The following is a 20,124-nucleotide window of genomic DNA, read 5'->3' as shown; positions in this document are numbered from 1 at the left end:
CAAATACCTCAAAACTGTAGTTTAGAACAGTATTTGGCTACTTTCCATCACTGTGAGAAACTTCTAACTGGACAGAATAACAATAAAAAGTGTTTCTCCTGCTATAAAGAGGAAAAGATGCAGTTTGTATTATGAGGTCTGTTCTGGATTTATCTCAGTGTAATAAAAACAGGAGAAACAGGAAATTCACTAGTAAAGTTTAAGTTTCTCAACTGTTTACTGGCTGAATCCATGTATCGTCTTCTTCATGCTCTTTGTTATCACCTTGACGTGGGAAATATTTTGTTCTGCTTTATTAAATCTCACCTACAGTACTTAGATTAACTGATCAGATCAGCAGCAGCTGATAAACGAAGGAGGAGTCGTAGAGTCTTGAGGGAGTTTTGATGCAGGAGGGAGATGCACTGCAGGGGACTGAGCTGATCATCACATGCGGTAAGTTTCTCTGTGTGTATCTGCAGACTCACCCGGGGTTGTAGAGCATCACAGTGGAGAGGTTTTCACAGGATTTGGACAGATCGGTCATGGAGAGGCTGAAGGAGGAGAGCAGGCCGCTCTGAGGAGACAAAAACACTGAAAAGGTCATCTGAGAGGACGTCCACACTACGTCTGTCCAGCTTTCTGTCCAGACTAAAACTGAGCTTTTCCAAAACAATGACTCAAGTTGCTCAGTGAGGGTCTGCGGCTGAACGGCAGTAAAGTTAAGAAGGATTTTGTCGTCTTAAATGTCAATATAGCTGCAGAGCTGATGTGTTTATGTTGATTTTGTCAGATGTGCCGCGATTATAAAATAACGATTTTGTCACCACAGTGCAGCAGCTTGAGAATGACTGCTGGGTTAACATGTTGTGTTTATGAGACACAATGAAATCATTATTTTATACTCCTGTTGTCTGACAACGGAAACAGAAAAATATGTAAATGAGAACAACTATATTGTGAATTTGACTGCAGTTTGACAGTGATGACAGAGAGCCAGAGGAGACTGAACGGAGGTTTAACAGACTTAAAGTTGTTGTCATTAAGCTATGTTTATGTTGATTTTGTCAGATATTGTTGTGAGCATAAAATCAGTTAGTTAGTCGCGCTGATTGTCCTACTCTGTACCAGATGTTGGTGTGAATCAATTTTGTTGTTTGCCAACTGAAAAGAGGACCCACTAGATGAGATTTTGCTGTTTTATGTTGTTTAGGTGTTTAACTTTGGGCAGAAGTCTCTACTAAAACGACCTGGAAACACTAGTGTGAACGCAAGATGTTTTTACACAAAAACAGCGATTTAAAAATGAGTGTCGATGTCTGAGAGCAGCTTCAGTCCGATCTTCTGGTCCTGTAAACGACAAGACATTTGGCTGCAGTCTCACCTTTCGTTTCTCTCTCAGCTTGGCCGCCTCCTTCGGATGGTTGAACCGGAACATGTTGGTTCTGCCGAGCAGAATAACAGCACCTGGACCGCAACGCAACAAACATGAGCAACACACATGGAAAAATGCAGATGACGTCCCCTTTCCTACCAAAGAGTTCCAGTAACTATGGAACCAGAGGAGCTGTTATCTAAAAATCACACACGGAGGCAGCATTATGTCGGCATAATGACAGATCTTCTTTACTGCTATAATGTGGTATCTCTGTATATAATAGCCTTATGTTTGACAAATCAGCAACGGTCAGTCTGCAAACCCCGCCCCTAAAGTTCCAAAACCTCCCCGGACCAGACTCTGTTTGGGAACTACATTTAGTCCCAGGTTCCTGTGGTGGAAAAGCCCTCAAAGACAAATGACAAGCTGTCAGAGGTGTCAGATTTCCTCACCTTGGTTGAGCTGCGACGGCTCCGTCACCTGAACACCGTTAACTGAACACTGAGCTCCGCCGAGCGGCACCAGAGTCACCGTCCCGTTCTTGTTCTCAAACATACAGTGTTCACTCTCCAGGTCCAGACCGTGCAGGACTGCAGGAGGAAACCGCCCAAAAACAAGATCAAATTCTGCACATTAAATGTTATATTTGACATAATTTATGGAGTTCCTGTATAAAAGAAGATAAAAACGTCTTACAAGAAAGCTGTTTATCAAAGTTAAATTTAAGAGAACATTGAAGGTCATGAAGTGATTTTGTTTGTCAGAAACCGCAGAAACAATTAAGCTGTTTGTATTTTATTTATGACTCCTTATATAAAATCGACTGGTAAATGAGCCTTGTTTGATACTAAAACTCTGCATTAGATGAACTCATAACACTAACAGTTACATTTTCATACATTCCTACATTTTCCACACTGACAGTATCAGATATTCTCAGCTTTTCACTGAAACTCTTGTTTGAAATATTCAAACCCAAGATGCTGCACCATTCCATCAAATGGAAATAATCACATTCATCCTGCCAACATTGATACTGTTGGAAACTTTCGAATCTCCGCTAGAATTTAAAATGAAGCTTTATGGATTTGAACAACGTTTGTAAAGTTGGAGCCGGTCGGTCCAGGTATCATCGGATAACTCGTAATTCATTTGTAATTCAAAAACCAAAAAACGGTAAATCTGTTATTTGTTTCAAAACAAAAAAACGTTTTTGGTGTCAGAATCAAATAACAAAAAAACCCATCAAACCCGGCCCGTTGTTGGTTTTTACCGATTCGTTTTATCTCTTACTTTACTTTGCTCCACTCTTACCCTGGCAAAACCAGTACGTTGGCATGGCTACGCGTCAGTGTCGACTTAAAATGACGTTAGATTCAGGCGGATATGTTGGTTGTGATTGGTTAGGGGAAAATCAAATCCTCCCTCTGATAGAAGGCAAGGATTTATAAAGGTTTCAAACCTTTTTTCCTACCGTGCAGCCTCATATGACAAATAGATTTACTTACTGATGTCCTGCTCTGTGGACGCGTCCTCTCTGCCCACATATGTCCGTCCCTCCTGAAGGTGGAAGAAGAAAAAACAGAAGTTTAGAAGTCACTCGCAAACAGAAAGACACACAAAACACAGGAAACCTCATCCTGCTCGGATATGATCAGTTTAACACTTTCATGCATGAATTATGATAACCTCAGTCAGGATTTTTATTCCTCTTTAGGCATGAAAACATCAAATCAATACTTGGAAATTTTAACAATTGTATTACTCCTCAGTTGTTACTTGATGTTACAAAGTTTTATTTACCTGCAAGGGTCTAGTACTATAGAAGGACTGGCAATATGTTCCTGAGCTGTGGAGCATTTGTGTTGCACTTACAAAGGCTGGCCACTGGATGGCAGCATATGGGACGACACACCAGAGTCCACTGTGTTGGCTGATGTGCAACTATACCATTAAAACCCCATGCATATACATAAGAAAACAGCTTTTGAATAGCTGTCCACTACGCATGAAAGGGTTAAATATCACTTTCTTACATCCAGAGAGAACACTGATGTTCTCCGGTTTAAATCATATATCAAGTTGGTGAAAGACTCTTTAAGGATGCAGTAAAGTCTGACCTTCAGGTGGTAAAGGATGATGCCGGTGCTGAGGAGGTCGTCGTCGATGCCGATGAGGTGAGGCAGCTCAGAGTCCAACACCACACCGATCCCTTCTTTCCTCAGAGCAAGAGTCTCCTCCTGCAGGCACAAGGTCGCGTTTTTAATTCACCGTACAAGGATTTTATGCAGAGTGACAAAGTTTTAGAACTTTAAAATGCAGCTGTGCTCAAAGGAAAATGATCAGTCAGGCGTTAATCTGCATTTTGCTTCAAAAATAGTAAAAGTTTTCTCATTTAGTCTTCTCTCTTAGCACATAAAAACATTGTGTAAGTGCAGAATACAAGCAGTGTTTTACTCTCAGCACCTCCACAGCAGTTGTTAGTTTCTCTTCAGTCGTCTCAGGATCGATCGTGAACAAAACAGCGACGATCATGAAATAAACACAGAAGATAAAACAAGACATGTGCTTTCACCTTGAGGATGTTCTGAGTCTCGTTCCATTTGTTGGTCCACTCTTTCGTCAGCTCCAGAACCTGCAAACACAAATTAATACGAATCAATAGAAACCATCAGAAATGACTGAATCATAGACATAAAACTCTGCACTTGTCAATCAACACCTGCATCCTTCTGCAGCATTTTCAAATATATAAACACTATTTTCAGCTCACTGAAATATTTGTCTGTCTACTCTGAAATCTACTTTGGCTGTTTTCCTGCAAAAACACTCCTGGGATGATTGAGTTTTTCTAAATCTTCTAAAAAAAAAAAACTTGAATTCTTAATATTTGAGATGATAAAAGGCTGATTTAACTGCTGAATATAAGATTCGAGTCTATAAAAACCAGCATGTAAAGACAAAGTCATTACCAGGAAACCATTTAGTTTAATTTACAGAGTTGTAGTTTTCTTCTCAGCCATACAGGTTAAACTGGTGTGAACATTAACGTGAGAACATCGAACATCAGACTCACTCGGGCTTCGTTCTGGTGTAGTTTCTCCTCCATACTCAGAGCGGTGGGCGAATCCAGCAGAGCAATCTGACAAATAAACACAAACAGTCAACAAACACTTTCATTGGATTGTTTTCTTAGTGACTTTCATCAGTAGCAGCAGCGTCAGTAGAGTTACAGTCTAGGTTTAATCGTCTAGTGCAGACATCTATGGAAGTTATAGAGAGGAAAGAACAGCATTATTTTTATATTTGAGAAGTCTTTGTTTAGAGTGTTTTACTTTCTAACTGACTGTTTAGAGTTTTAAAATTCAGACTTTGTTCCATCTTCCATTAAGATTTTAAACAGCAGCAGTTAAATGCCATGTTGGTTAAACTTTATGCACTTTATAAATCAGGTTTTCTGTTGTACGTGCAAAACAAAAGTTGTTGGTTTTACGTTGAACATGCAATGTGCAAAACTACTGCAATATTATTTTACTGGTTTTATAAGTTGTACTGGATTTTTTAAATCAATTTCGTTGGTGTTATCGTGTGTTTTATTATGTATGAATGATTGTAAGGATGTAAGTATGTCTGCAGATGAATGTTTGAGCTCTTGAAAAAAAAAATCCCTTAAGGGACACTATCTTATGTTACAGATAAAAGAGGAAACCACAATAAAAATATGATAAAAAATAATTAAACTTACATTAAATAAGTAAAATTAATTGAAGTCAGTTTTCTTAGAAACAGGAAGTCCAACTAGTTGTAACGTTTACATTCTTATTTAGGTCCTTCAATTTTTAGACCACCAGGACGCCTTTAAATAATGTTCAGTCAACATTTGAAGGAAGAGAAACAGATTCTGGTGAAGACGCTCCGCTTCCGACACGCGCCCGGTGGTATCCCGGGGTAACTCTACTTCACCATATATGTGTATTTTGTTGTGTCAGCTGCTGTTTACCTGGTTGCCCTGAACCAGCAGAGCTTTCAGTCTGGCGATCTCAGCCCGCAGTTCTCTGATCAGCCTGACGTTGGAGTCCTCGTTGATGTAGGGCTTGTTGATGATGTTCTTGGCTCGGTTGGCGTAGCGCAGAGTGCTGAGCGTCTCGCCGTAGTTCACGTCAGCGGGGGAAACGGCTGCGATGAAAAGAGATTATAAATTAATTACATCCAGTACATATGTTGCTGTTTTTTTTTGTTTTTTTTTAAATATCTTTAATGATGTTTTGATATTTGCTTTGCTGCTCACTGGCGATCATGATGGTCTTGGAGTTGCCGCCCAGACTGTCCTTCAGCAGCCATGTTAACACTGAGTCTCTGTAGGGAACAAACACTGACTTCTTCTTCAGATTGGTGTTCACCGCGTCCTGCGTCATGTCAGCTGGAAACAGGAAATAGATCTTTCATTTAGCCGGAATAACTCAATAACTATAAAATCCACTGACATGATTCATGAACACTTAATGACAGAAAGATGCTCAAATTATCTTCTCTTTACTGGTAGAAAACCAGTTTACTTCCTCTTACACATACATTAAAGGGGACATATTCTGCTTCCTGTGATTTTCTGTTATTTATATCCTATTTATGATGTCGGATATTAAACATGGCCAAAGCTCCGAAACCTGAGCTTAACGTATGTAGAAGTCATAAGTCAGAACTGCAGCCTGCTCCGAACGCTTCGTTTGCAACATTTTTTTCTACCCTGCCGACGAGCTGACGTCAGCTGGTCGCACATGCTCGTAAACAGCCGTCTGTTCTGTAGCCTTGGTTGCTAAGGTGGTTGCTAAGGTGTTTCCAGATGTTTCAGATGTGATTCAGCTCCAACATGATGTACGGATGGATTTGAGAAGTTGACATTTGTGAGTAAAGAAGGAGAAAAAGAAGTGAAATCCTGCTACTATAGTTTGTTTACAAAGCTTCCTGAAGCTGACCAATCAGAACAGAGCGGGCTCATCAGGAGGGCGGGGCTTAAAGAGACTGGAGCTAAAACGGCCTGTTTCAGACAGAGGCTGAACTGAGGGGCTGCATAAAGGACCAGTAGAAGATAAATAAGGAGTTTTTAACTGGAAATCATACAAAGATATTCCAGTGCATAAATATAGAGCTGGACATGTGCAGAATATGTCACTTTTAAAGTGGTTGCTTTACCTACAGAGTTACAACATTGTGTTCATTATTTTCCTGAACACGTTTTTAGTTCTGAGTTAAATAAAACTCTAAAACCGCATTTATTTTACAGCTGCAACAATAAGACAGTCAATCAATTAATCAATTAGTTGGTCGACAGAAAATTAATGTGCAACTATTTTAATAATCGCCTTTTTTTTTTTTTTAGCAAAAATTCCAAAAACGTCCTGGTTTCAGCTTCTCTTTGTCCAACATGATGTTAATCTGATTTCTATGGGTTTTGGACTGTTGGTCAAACAAAACAAAACATATGAAGACGTCAGTTTGACTCTGATATTATAACAGGCACCACTGACAGCTTCACATTTAGCTTCATTTTGGGATCATGTACAGTATGAATAATGAGCTGCCTCTCCACCTTGGTTCTCAAAGTGAGGTCCGGGGCCCCACAGAGGCCCTGAGTTTCAGTTTTTGTTTCCAGGAGGTTTCAGACACGTGAGATCTTTAATTTCATCACAACATAATGTAGACGTCTGAAGCTTCTCATCACGTTTCCTTCACATTACAGTTAATCCATGTGTGTTTGTTGGTTTCTGACCTAGAGCGGAGATGACGTTGCCCAGGGTGACCAGTGACTTGTTGATGTTGCCTCCTTCTTTCAGTCGGACGCCGGTCGCTCCGGTGGCGTCGGCTCGCTCGCTGCCGGCCAGATCGACCAGGTGGATCTTACTGACCGTCTCACTGGGCATCTCTGCATCGAACTTAGCCTTACAGAGGGTGTAAATATCATCATTTATTAAATGTTTACTTTGTACTGTCAATTTCTTCATGTGGATCCTGTTTATGTTCATATTAGGATTCATGATACATCAACTACAGCAACACAGAATCGTTACTTCCTCACTGGTAAAAATCAACAACTAAACACTGCAGGACGTTCAGGTGGCAGCTGCCTGCACTGACAGGAACAGTGGTCGAGGAGAAGCCGGGATGTATCGATCTGTGGAGTAAATACGATAAAAGTGCTGCGTCGATGCCGGGAAACACGACACCAGCATATCACACGCATCAACCCGTGATGATACAAGTCGAGATGCTGTCAGTGTGCCGGCTTACAAAGAAAACAAAGAAAACAAAGACTGCTGTTGTTTCGATGCCACCAGTGTTTTGCCTTCATCTAATCTTTATAAACAGTCGTAACATTTCCAATTTTGCACAAATATTCAGGCAGATATCAAACATTTTCAGCCAAAACTGAAGAGACAATAGTTCCTATAAGTGGAGTTAACTACAATAGACTATCTGTCTCTTCTTCTGTGGTGTTCATGACAGTTTTTACTCACTATTTCTGACCTAGAGCAGAGATTTCATGTTCCTTTGCCAGCTCACCATTGTCAAATGAATTTACTGTAATGTTAAAACCTGCACTACAGTTGTTAATATTGTTGTTCTTGTTAGAGGATTGATTAGCAAGAAGAACATTTTATAAATTGCCAATATGCTGTCATGTGATGACACCACTCAGAGTATAAATATTATTTTGTTTCCATCCAAATGTACCTCAAATTTTAGCCAAATTTCCAGAAAAATCAGCAAAAGAAAATGTGAATTAATATGTTTCCATCCACTGCTGATGTGTGAATATCAGCAGATAAACAGCAGGTGGCGCTGATTCTCCAGTCGGTGCCGTTATACCGTCGCAGAAGAAGAGGAAAAAACGAGAAGATGTCATTAAAAGAGCAACAGTCAAAGCTCAGACGATGGAAAACATGATGGAAATATGACATTTCTGTTAGTTTCATGTGTTCATTTGAGGAAGGTTACAGCCTCCTCATCATCGCTCCACACAGATCTGATGTTTTCAGCTCTTCAGTGACGTTTAAGTCACATGACTCATGATGTCATCATTTATTCACTCAATTGTTTACATTTGATTTTTAACCACACAGCTACTGTTACACCTTAGACAAGTGTAAGAAAATTTTTGCAATATTTCACCTGGTTTTTTTTATTTTAATTTTCGCCGTTTCCAGCGTTCGGAGCTCGAGCTTTAACATTTGAGTGTTTGATACTCGAGCGTTGACGTCAAGGTGCCTCCACAGACCAAAACAAACCGTCTCTGCAGAAATCTACTAAACTTCTGAAGCCAGTAAGTTACCACAGACCTGTGTGAAGTTGATGGTGAAGATGGCGTGCGAACGGCTGCTGACGTCGTTCATGCCGGTGCTGGCGGTGGTGCGGTTGATGTTTCCGGCCTCCATCAGCTCCTCTACGTCGCTGTAGTTCTGCACCAGGTGTTTGGACAGATCTGAGATCAGGAGGGAAGGAAGACAGGAAGTCAACACGTGAAACATTTTATCTGGGGACATTCTTGTCTATTGATTAAAGGCCAAATCACCACATTATACAATTACATACATACAATTTTAAGATGAAATATTTTAATCTGCTGTAAACACAAAACATCTGAGATTTTCATTACACCTGACAAGCACAATAAGACTTGAACTGAGCTGAAACCAGCAGGTACTGAAACTGATGTTTATTAGGGACCGAGCCCAAAAGGGCGAGGACCCTGTTGTTTTTTGTGTTTGTTTGTTTCTTTCGTTATTATTACGCCACTTAAACCCTAAATTTGACCCTCTAAACATGCTCAAAAACTCACCAAATTTGGCACGCACATCAGGTCTGGTGAAAAATTTGATAAAATGTAAAAATGAACCCCCAAAGTGCCAAAATGTGCTCTCTAGCGTCACCTATGTAACAAAATGGCCGCCACAGCCCGTAGGAATGTCGTAGAGAGATCAAACCAAAACTCAATTATTTGTCTCATCAAGACCTACAAATCATGACACCCCTGAACCAAATTCCAACAGGAAGTCCGCAATTAGCCTTTAAAATTAAGACTTTGCCACAATTTTGGCCCCCGAACAAATGCTATCTCCTGAGGGCGTCAATGGTATCGGCTTCAAACTTTAATAGGTGACTTATGACACTGTGCTGAAAAAAAAGTTGTTAAAAACTTTGTAATAACTTGAACGGTTTGGATTTTATAAGCCCTGAAAGTTGCAGTGCCACATCACCCTTACAATGTAAAACAATGGGGAGGCAATCTATTGGCATGAACTTTGTGTCAAACAGAGTCTTCTGACGTCTAAACTATAAGTCTGACCACTTTCAAACCTGTATCAATGGATTCGCCACGAAATTTCCTACTAAAATATGATTTTTAATGTAAGATTTGGCCAAAGTAATGGGATTTATGAGGAGATTTCACAAGAAGCGTACTCTAAAATCCTCCTCTCCAACTGCTCCTGGTGATGTCACTCCCTCAGTGCTGTGAAACATTCCGCAATACACACTCATTATAAAATCACAGGAGGAGCAAGAAAAGACTTTAAAACTCACACTCTAATATCTCAAAAACAGTAAAACATAGAAAACACATGTAAATTCAAGATTTGTAGGTCAAAGTCTCGTGGCTCATTTAAAGTTCAAATGAAGTTTGTATCTAAAACTATGTGGAAGCAATAAATTTTCAAAAAGGTGTGGGTTCGCTCACACTCTCCATTCAAATGCAGTTACTTATTGTCTCTACACACCTGACAGTACACATGTCAATCAAACTTTCAAAATAAAAGCAAACCACACTTGTAAGAAATATCCCTCATTTTTAAAAAGCAAAATGATCTGATCCCGACGGGCCAGAGTGCAAGGTCCCGACTAACGCTGCTTGCAGCTTTAATTTTATATATTGATTCATCCACAGCTTATTTTCTTTAATTAATCATTTAATCTATAAAACGCCTGCTATAATTTCTCAGAGCTTTAGATTCCTTAAGTTTCAGATCTTAACATTTCAGAAGCTGCAAACAAATTTCAACATTTGTTTGCAGCTTCTCATGTTGACATTTTCCTTTGAAACAAATGACTAAAACAATTATTTTATTATCAAAATAGTTGCCAATTAATTTTCTGCCAATCAACTAATCGATTAATTGACTAATCATTGCAGCTCCAGAAACCAGGCGACATGAAAAGCTGGACTTTATACAAAATAACACCTGAACCAACTCCAGAAGAGTTAGCCGACTAAACAAAAAACATTAAAATAAGGAAAAAAAATGTTGAAAATAAAACAAAACTCCGGCACCGTTTTGTCTGGATGTTCTCACCTTCGACATACGGTCCGTCTTTCGGATGCTCCCTGACTCTCAGGTTGTAGGTCTGAGTGGATTTCCTCCTCAGCAGGTCCCTCACCCTCTCGTTGTAGATCTCCAGGTAGCTGAAAAACCAGCAGAAAACATGTCATCAATCCCAACTTTACTGCTCAGAATCTGATGTTAAGTCAAAGCTGCTTTCTGTCACTGAACGGAGGATTAAACGGTTAAAATGGTGGAACTATCACTATATTTTTATAATTCTTATTTCTATTTTATTTTTATTTCTTTTGTACATTAGTCTGAAATTATTTTAGTTTCAAGTTGTTTTCCAGTTTATGTTCAAAGTTCAAAGTATCTTTATTGACCCTTACAGGGAAACTGGTTTGCAGCCAGGACACCAACAACACCAACAAACACCAGGACGTAGCGGGCAGAGTGATTTAAAGAAGCTCATTCAGCATCAAGGTCAAAGTGCACAAGTCAAGTAAGCAGTCTGTGCAAATAAACAACCTCCAGACAACAATAAAATACCATCTAACAAGGGACAAACCTGAGATCCTTTAGTCCTCATAATGAGAACCCTCGACAGACGACCTGAGGGCTGCAGATCTTGGTCCTCCAGAAGGGAAGCAGCGTTTCTGATCACTTGCCTGTTATAGAGGTCGCTAAGCTGGACTTGACTCCTCCCTGAACTCTTATTAGCCGCTTCGATGAGGCTAACAAGCCTGTTTTTATTGGCCAACAAGCAACAATTCAGAACATTTAAACTAATTCAATAAATCTTCCATAAAAGAGAGTGATCATCTCAGAGGAGACATTAAAACAACATTTTCCTCTGGAAGAAAAGTCGTTGGACCTTTTTTGTCATGGAAGAAACATAAATCTACAGTCGTAAAGCTTTGAATTTTATTCACATGTATGAAAGATGTTACTTTATATAAATAAAGTTTGATTGACAGAGTGTTAAAAAAGTTAACATGTACGACCAAGATTATATTCGATCCAAAATCTTACATCACCTGTGCTTCTGTTTGGGGTCAGTAGAGTCTGATGAGTTTTATTTTATTCTTCCACTGCACACTAACTGGTCTGCTGAACTGTCCGCTTCAAACTGTAAATGGCGGCGGAGCAGCGAGGGTGTAATTATCAGAGTGAACTGAATCATTTATTTTGACGTTACTGGCCGGCTTCTTCAGTGATCCTGATTGGTTCAGTCCCCCTGGTCCAGCGCTCCCATCCAAGTTCAACTGGTTGATTGAATCTATTAATGTTTGGCCGGCTTGTTAGTCGACGCGGCTGTGATTTGATGTGAGCAGCTCGCCACTGTGTGTCCTGAACTGCCTTTACTGGACTCTGTACAGACTCAAGTTCAGTGTTAACTGATAACTCGCACACTGAGCATTTTCCATGTTTAGACCAAGCAGCAACCTCCCGGGCTGTAAAGCGAAGCCCAGGTGGAAGTGTCAAAAACTGCAGTTCCTTGAACGGCCACTTGAGGCTCCAAAAGTGAGTCAATCCCATAGACTGCATAAAAATATGGACGTAGTTACTGTGACGTCACTCGTTGGTTTCTGAAGAGCGGTTTTGAAGCTCAAAGCGAGCCGCTCCAGCCGTCGCCATCTTAGCAGTACGTGAAGCTGCCTAACTCCCAGCCAATCAAAAATGGGCAAAGAGGCGGGCCGAATGGCTGAAACAAGCCACCTAGCGGCTGACGGACCTGTCACTCAAAGCAGCATGGGGGTCTATGGGGATTGACTCGCTTTTGGAGCCTCAAGTGGCCGTTCAAGGAACTGCAGTTTTTGGCACTTCTGCATTGGCTTCATTTTTCAGCCCCAGAGGTTGCTGCTCGGTCAATCCCCATAGACCCCCATAGACCCCCATAGACCCCCATAGACCCCCATAGACCCCCACAGACCTCCATAGACCTCCATAGACCCCCATGTTAAAATGCCCAACTTTACAGCAGAAATAAACATGTTTACAGCCTGGTACAAACAACGGTTTTGGACTCTGTAGCTAATTTCCTCTTTCATGACAACTGTACGGGGGGTGAATTTTTTTTATAACTCACCCGTTAGTTTTATTAAGCCGTAAAGTTCTGCATAATGAAGGACATGACTGCTTTGAGTGACAGGTCCGCCAGCCGCTAGGTGGCTTGTTTCAGCCATTTGACCCGCCTCTTTGCCCATTTTTGATTGGCTGGGAGTTAGGCAGCGTCACGCACTGCCAAGATGGCGACGGCCGGAGCGGCTCACTTTGAGCTTCAGAACCGCTCTTCAGAAACCGACGGATGACGTCACGGTAACTACGCCCATAATTTTATACAGTCTATAGTTTAGACACACTAGGCGCAGGGCTGCTAAGAGTTAGATAGTGAGGTTTCATTTCTTTTGGTTTCTGTTGGATAAAGATAGTTGCAGCTCATTTGGTTTGAGCAGCAGTGTAATCTGCCTCTTGTGTTTTTGTATTTAACAGTCCTAGTTCCTTGTTGATAAATAACTTTATTTTTAACCAACTAAATCTGGTTTTATGTTGCTTCCCTTCCTCCCCCCCAACCAGCCGGGTTGTATCACTTCTCCTCTACATATAAAGTAAAAACATCTGGACTCACCTGACTTCTGTGCGAAAGGAAGCTTCATCCCATCGAGTCGCATCTGCGATCCGGCTGAACAAACCTTCGCAGATCCTCGGGATCAGACCTGCATCTCCCTGAAACAACAAAACAAACATTAAGTTAGACTTCAGCGTGATTCAACTGATTCTATTTACTCTGCACTCACAGCCGACTGAAGATAAGATTGAACGTATGAATGAAAGCTCACGCGGCTCCACCTGCAGTCGGACTCGTCTCTGTTACCAGATTTAAAACTAAACTCCAGATTAACAACAGACAGATCGTGACCTTTGACCCTGCAGCTACAGCTACAGACACTCAGGAGTTTGGGAGGAATTTGGTGAAGGTGGAGGTTACTTTCTATGAATAAAAAGATATGCATGATGGGTGTTTAATGGACAGATTCCAGTGTTTTTAGAGTTAATTTTTCCAAATTTGACGACTTTTAAAGATAATAATAAATAAATGAAGTATGTGCAGAATAGAGAAGACTTTGAAACACCATTTAGACTGTTAATATCTTACATTATTTTTATATTTATATAACTGTCTTGTGTTTCACTGCTGCACGACTAATAAAGTAACGGATTTATTGAATAAGAAAGTTGAAGAATGACGACTTATCGCCTTTAACCGAGTGATTAAAATCCAAATAATCAAAACAAGTAGAGAAATAGTGAAAAAGTTCTTTGCTGTCTGACTCTTTATCTTTAAACTGGCAACACTCATCATTTAAATCAATCGACCTCGTCCGGATCCTTCGCTGATGACCTCACCGCAGACGGATCGATGGGTCACATCTGTGAAATCTCACCGTGACGTCTCTCTGGACGAGACTGTCAGTCAGGAATGTGAAAAGTTAAAACATGTCTCACTGGATTTCCCATCATGGTGTAAGACTTCCCCGAGCCGGTCTGACCGTAGGCGAACACGCAGGCGTTGTAGCCCTCAAACGCCGCCTTCAGCACGTCGCTGCCCAAATCTTTGAAAACCTGCAAATGAAAAACGAGAGAATAAGAAACTTTTAATAATCAAACTAAGACAGATGAACACTGAGCGAGCATGTTGGAGGCTCTGTGGACTCCTGAAGGCCAAACATCCTCTTCTGGAGCTGCTCTAAAGCACTTCTAGGTGATGTAGACGCAACTATTAAAGGCATTATGGGATGTATGATGTTACTAGGGGAGAAACTGTCCAGAAGATCTATTCAAGGTTAAAGGTGACTCTGCTGAGAGTTGGGGTTCTGACCCCCAGCAGGGGGCTTCACGAGGCCTTCTTGATTTTAAGGAGTGTAAGAAACTTATTCTCAGCATTTCAGTAATTTCTGTGAATAAAAACAACTAAATAATACTGTTATTTTTAAAGTTTATGTTGTTTTTTTATGATATAAACTTAAAAAAAAAGCTCACGAGGATAAAGGCACGGTGTTTTAATTTGTCTGTTCCCCTTTTATATTTTATCTGGTGTTTTATTTATTTGATTGTATTTGATTTTATTTCTTTGACTGTGACCAAAGAGCTAATAGAACAACAGCCAAACATCAGGGAGAAGAAAACACTCTTTTACACCAGTAAGTATGTATGTTAGTTAAAAGCTTTTTAAAAATATATATGATACAGACACAGAATTGTAGAAAAAGTTCCTAAAAATATGAGAAAAACTCATCTCTGATGCACTGAAATAATCACAGGAAATAATCTGCTCAAAATTCATCCAAATTGCTCATTTTACACAAACTTCCTGCAGTTATAGTGTCATTATTTGGCTTCGTTGTCCAGTTTATCAGCTGTTCTGTGCTGTTGTTAGTTTACTGAATGATAGAATAAAAGGTTTCATAAGGGAAACATTTCACTGAGTAAAGCTGCCGTTATGACTTTAACTCAGATTCAAGTGAAGGTGCTTTAATGCTTCTGTTGACATGTGAACCGACGGGTGAGATTGCGAAACCCGGAGACTCGACGGCCGCATGACTCAGTATTGACGCTGCTGTAATGTGATACGTCAACAATCATGTTTGAGTCCTGAGTAAACACTCGAGTCTATCAGCAACAAGCGGCTCTGACCGAGAACAAGAGTTTGACAAATCCTGCGACCTCTGACCCCGAATACAAACTGATTATTACTAGAACCAGAGCAGATTTACAGACCACATTAACCCTTTAATATCCAGCTTCTTACTCAGTTTTTACTCTCTTTGATTATTCACTCAGGTCTGGAGCTGCAATGATTAGTAAGAAAGTGAATAAACATTTTAGTAATTTAAGCAAAAATAGCAAATATTTGCTGGTTTCAGCTCCTCAAATGTGAAGATTTGATGCTTTTAGATTTATTCACATTCAATAAAATCCAGCAAAATCCAAATATATTCAAGATTCCAACATTTTTCATTTCATAAACGACTTAAACAATTAAATGATTTTTAAAATTGCCAAATAATTTTCTGTTGATTCAGTCATTGATTGACTCAACTCTTTAGTTTTTAGACGAGTTAAAAACTAAATACTAAAGGATGAATGACAATAAAACTGCAACATGTAATTGATCAAAAGAAAATTAATCAGCAATTTTTTTGTCATACATGATAGTAAACTGAAAATTCTTGTTTTTTGGATCGTTGGTCGAACAAAACAAGACATTTGAAGACGTCACCTACGACTCTGGAAAAATATAACTGTCATCTTTTAATTTTAAAAGATAAAACAATTAACCAGTTAATCCAGAAAATAATCATTAGTTACAGATTTCTGGCAGCAGCAACCACAAACAAAGTTCAAGTCAAACTTTTTGACTCTTTAGGAACATTTTTGTGAATGAAACTCGCCTTACATGGACATTTTAGGGGCGTCGATGATGCTAATGATGGAATATTCAGCTCCTCATCATCAGGATGAAACCAGAGATTTACAGCAGGTTTGTCCACTTAATGCTACAGTCAGAGTCACTGTAATTACGACTGTACAACTGACAGCATTCACGTCAACATCAGAGTCATAATTACAGCTGGCTCACCGATATATCTGAGCTAGCAGCTAAAAACACAGAAGTGCCTGAAAACCAAACAAACATGGACGCCTCAGCTACAGTCCATCGTTCAATGTAAATAAACCCAACATTTGTTAACGCTCAGTGTTTTAAACCCTCATACGACAAACTGAGTCATCATACAACCTTCCTGAGTTTTCAGAGCTCACAAGTCCTTTATGTGAGTAGGGTTGGGTAGGGTAGGGTTGGGTTGGGTATGGTAGGGTAGGGTAGGGTAGGGTAGGGTAGGGTTGGGTTGGGTAGGGTAGGGTAGGGTAGGGTTGGGTAGGGTTGGGTTGGGTTGGGTAGGGTTGGGTAGGGTAGGGTAGGGTTGGGTTGGGTAGGGTAGGGTAGGGTAGGGTAGGGTAGGGTAGGGTAGGGTAGGGTTGGGTAGGGTTGGGTTGGGTTGGGTAGGGTAGGGTTGGGTTGGGTAGGGTAGGGTAGGGTAGGGTAGGGTAGGGTTGGGGTTAGAATCTCTCTGATCTTTCCTCTACATCTGAGAAAGTATGAAAGCAGCATAAGAGAGTTTGTTCATCATACAACCTTCCTGAGTTTTCAGAGCTCACAAGTCCTTTATGTGGGTTGGGTTGGGTAGGGTTAGGGTTGGGTAGGGTTGGGTTGGGTAGGGTTGGGTAGGGTTGGGTAGGGTAGGGTAGGGTAGGGTTGGGGTTAGAATCTCTCTGATCTTTCCTCTACATCTGATAAAGTATGAAAACAGCATAAGAGAGTTTGTTCAATTAGACTCGAAACACTCAAAAGAAAGAACCTGACAGAAGAAAGATCAGAGAGACTGAGGAGAGGAACGTCTTGAGGCTCGTTTACCTTCTCCTGAGAGACGAAGCTGGAGCTCTTACAGTCCGAAGAGTCGTAGGAAAAGTCGTACGTGAAGGTCTTCGTTCGATCTCTCATCGAATCCCCCGCGATGCCGTCAGGGATCTTTAGAAATCAGAGGACAAAAACACAATGACACAAGTTCAACTTCAAGGTGTTGAGATCATTTTTTAAGCTGAATAAAACTCATCAGAGCGGGAAATAAGAACTTTACCTTCAGGTTGGTGATGGAGGTTTTGGTTCCTTCCATCTTGATGATGCATTTTGCAGTCAAGTCTTTCTCTCTGTAGAAGAAGAAAACACATTTTAATTAAAGACATCTTTCTAATTAACAGTTAAAAAACTGTATTTCTGCTAAGTGTTTGACAGTTAAGTCAATTTTATTTTATTTTTTCCCAGAAAATGATCCCGTCAGGTCATCAGTAAAGAAAGTAAAGAAAATGATCAAGTTCAAAGTACAAAAAAGGGGTTTACACACCAAAATCAGTTTAATTATTCAGTTTATTTTGTTTTCTTCATCAAATTTGAGCACAAGGGGGAAAAACTTTCACAGACTTTTCGGCTTCTTCAGTGTAAAATCGACTTATCAGCCAACAAAACAAGACGTGGTTTAGTAATCGGACTGGAAACTGAGACACATTAACCTTTTGAACCTCAGGATTTGTTTGCTCAGTTTTCACAGCAGAGTCTCTACATGTATTACATGTCATGTGTTTACACAACAGGTTAGACTACTCAGAGATCATCAATTGATGTGTCAAAAAAAACGTTTTACTGATTTTTAAATAGTTTCTCTGTATGAATGTCTGCATGTCAACAACACATGTGTGAATATGGATGATAGAGGAGAGTCAGTGTTTCAGGACAAATAGAAACATGTTGTTGGGACTTTATGAGTCTTAGTTCTGGCAAATAAAGTCCTGATAATGTAAAATGTAAAATATAATTGTTTTATCATTTTTCTTTATCTCCATTTGTAATAAACATGTTTTGAGTTTTGACACTATGGATTCTAAGCTGATATTTGTTTACATTTTGGCAAACTGCAGGGCTGCATATTGTACACTTAAAGTGATACCAGCACCAATACCAGTACACTTAAAGCGATACCAGCACCAATAACAGTACACTTAAAGCGATACCAGTACCAATACCAGTACACTTAAAGCGATACCAGCACCAATACCAGTCCACTTAAAGCGATACCAGTACCAATACCAGTCCACTTAAAGTGATACCAGTACCAATACCAGTACACTTAAAGCGATACCACTACCAATACCAGTACACTTAGAGTGATACCAGTACCAATACCAGTAGACTTAAAGCGATACCAGTACCAATACCAGTACACTTAAAGTGATACAAGTACCAATATCAGTCCTCTTAAAGTGATACCAGCACCAATACCAGTCCACTTAAAGCGATACCAGCACCAATACCAGTCCACTTAAAGTGATACCAGTACCAATACCAGTAAACTTTAAGTCATATCAGTACTCTCGTCTCTCTACGCCGCGGAGACGCCTCACAGATTTACTGTCAACATGTTGTCAGTACGTTAGCTGAAGGCTACATGCTGCATTAGCTACTACCACTTCCTGTTTGCACTGTAACCATGGAAACAGACAACTATCACCTGAAGTACTTTCAAAACAGATTATTCTGCAAAATCACTTTTCATATTTATGTCTGATAAAAACGCAGCCGACATGAGAAGCTGTGTTGTTTTATTATTTTTGATTAAATTTAAGTTTGATCTTCCAGTTTTGTCACTATCAAAAAAAAAAACAAAAAAAAAATTAATTAATTAGTAGAAAAGAGCAATGAAACATGACGACCATCAACTACACAACCTGATGTGTGATTTTCCAAATATTAAATAATAATATAAAATCTAATTATAAATATTAGAACAAGGTTTTCTGGTTATTATGATTTTTTTTTTTAAAATAAGCCTCCAAAATTGTAAATAATAATAATTTGTAATGTTTACTAAAATTTAATAAGAATTACATGAAACTCTGACTGTTCAGTGATGATTTGTATATTTTTTTTTTTTCATTTTGAACGATCTTTATTTTCCACTGACATCAATAAAATCCACATGACTGAACCTGTTTGTTGAGTCGTTTATTATCTTCCGTATCCACCCAAGTTTGTTCTCCGGCTGAACAACATCCTCCATGTTTCATCATCAGCGGTGTATTTATGGGACATAAAGGTGTGTGTGTGTGTGTGTGTGTGTGTGTGTGTGTGTGTGTGTGTGTGTTATTTCAGAGCGGCACAATAACTTCAATAGATTATGTAATAAAGCTGCTTGTTCTCATTATGAGTGTCATATAATGGAGGATCAAGTTAACGCAGACACAAGAACCTGTTCAGGAAATGAGTTAAAGGTCACAATGCATACAATACATTATCAATTTATATGTCAACTACTTTATTGATTAACTCATTAACGGTTTGGTCTATAAAATGTCAAAAAATGGTGAAAAATGTCTAAAATCCCAAGATGACGTCTTCAAATGTCTTGTTTTGTCCACAACACAAAAATATTCAGTTTACTGTCATAAAGACTAAAGAAACCAGAAAATATTCACATTTAAGAAGCTGCAATCAGGGAATTTGGACCCAAAGCAATTAACTAATTATCAAAATAGTTTAACTAATCAATTAATCGACTAATCGCTGCAGCTCTACTTCTATCACAACAGTACAAACATACAGAGAAAAGAGAACCAGCTGAACTATAAAAAGAAACTGTTTCACTGTTTTTTAAAACAACATGAGGAAGTTTAATGTTTCAGTGCTATAAACAGTTAGTTTCACTCCTGCTGCTGTGAAATAACCTTCACGGGTCACCCAGCTGCACCTGCTCTGCCTCTCTGGAGACAAAACAGCTGGAAACATGTTGTCAGTCATGTTTTAAATCACTGAGTGAATGAATACTTTCTGTTTCAAGCCAC

General features: G+C 39.6%; 1 protein-coding gene across 7 annotated transcripts in view; it reads right to left on the bottom strand.

Moving 5' to 3' along the window:
• kif16ba (kinesin family member 16Ba) overlaps positions 1-20,124 on the bottom strand; it is a 33,533-nt gene that overhangs the window by 11,985 nt on the left and 1,424 nt on the right. For all 7 annotated transcript variants that reach the window (XM_067585647.1, XM_067585648.1, XM_067585649.1 and 4 more), the window contains exons 2-17: positions 17,370-17,439; positions 17,147-17,260; positions 14,179-14,295; positions 13,301-13,398; positions 10,702-10,811; positions 8,692-8,834; positions 7,125-7,293; positions 5,646-5,777; positions 5,358-5,533; positions 4,434-4,499; positions 3,933-3,992; positions 3,478-3,597; positions 2,866-2,917; positions 1,810-1,947; positions 1,364-1,446; positions 468-556 (exon numbers count right to left, since the gene is read on the bottom strand). In XM_067585647.1, the coding sequence (XP_067441748.1) occupies positions 468-556; positions 1,364-1,446; positions 1,810-1,947; positions 2,866-2,917; positions 3,478-3,597; positions 3,933-3,992; positions 4,434-4,499; positions 5,358-5,533; positions 5,646-5,777; positions 7,125-7,293; positions 8,692-8,834; positions 10,702-10,811; positions 13,301-13,398; positions 14,179-14,295; positions 17,147-17,260; positions 17,370-17,439 (1,737 nt within the window). The remainder of the gene's footprint in view (positions 1-467; positions 557-1,363; positions 1,447-1,809; positions 1,948-2,865; positions 2,918-3,477; positions 3,598-3,932; positions 3,993-4,433; positions 4,500-5,357; positions 5,534-5,645; positions 5,778-7,124; positions 7,294-8,691; positions 8,835-10,701; positions 10,812-13,300; positions 13,399-14,178; positions 14,296-17,146; positions 17,261-17,369; positions 17,440-20,124) is intronic.

The sequence above is a fragment of the Thunnus thynnus genome, chromosome 3 (assembly GCF_963924715.1).
Source record: "Thunnus thynnus chromosome 3, fThuThy2.1, whole genome shotgun sequence".
Taxonomy (NCBI): Eukaryota; Metazoa; Chordata; class Actinopteri; order Scombriformes; family Scombridae; genus Thunnus; species Thunnus thynnus.
The sequence above is the reverse complement of the archived record's forward strand: the minus strand, read 5'-3'. Positions and strand labels throughout refer to the sequence as shown.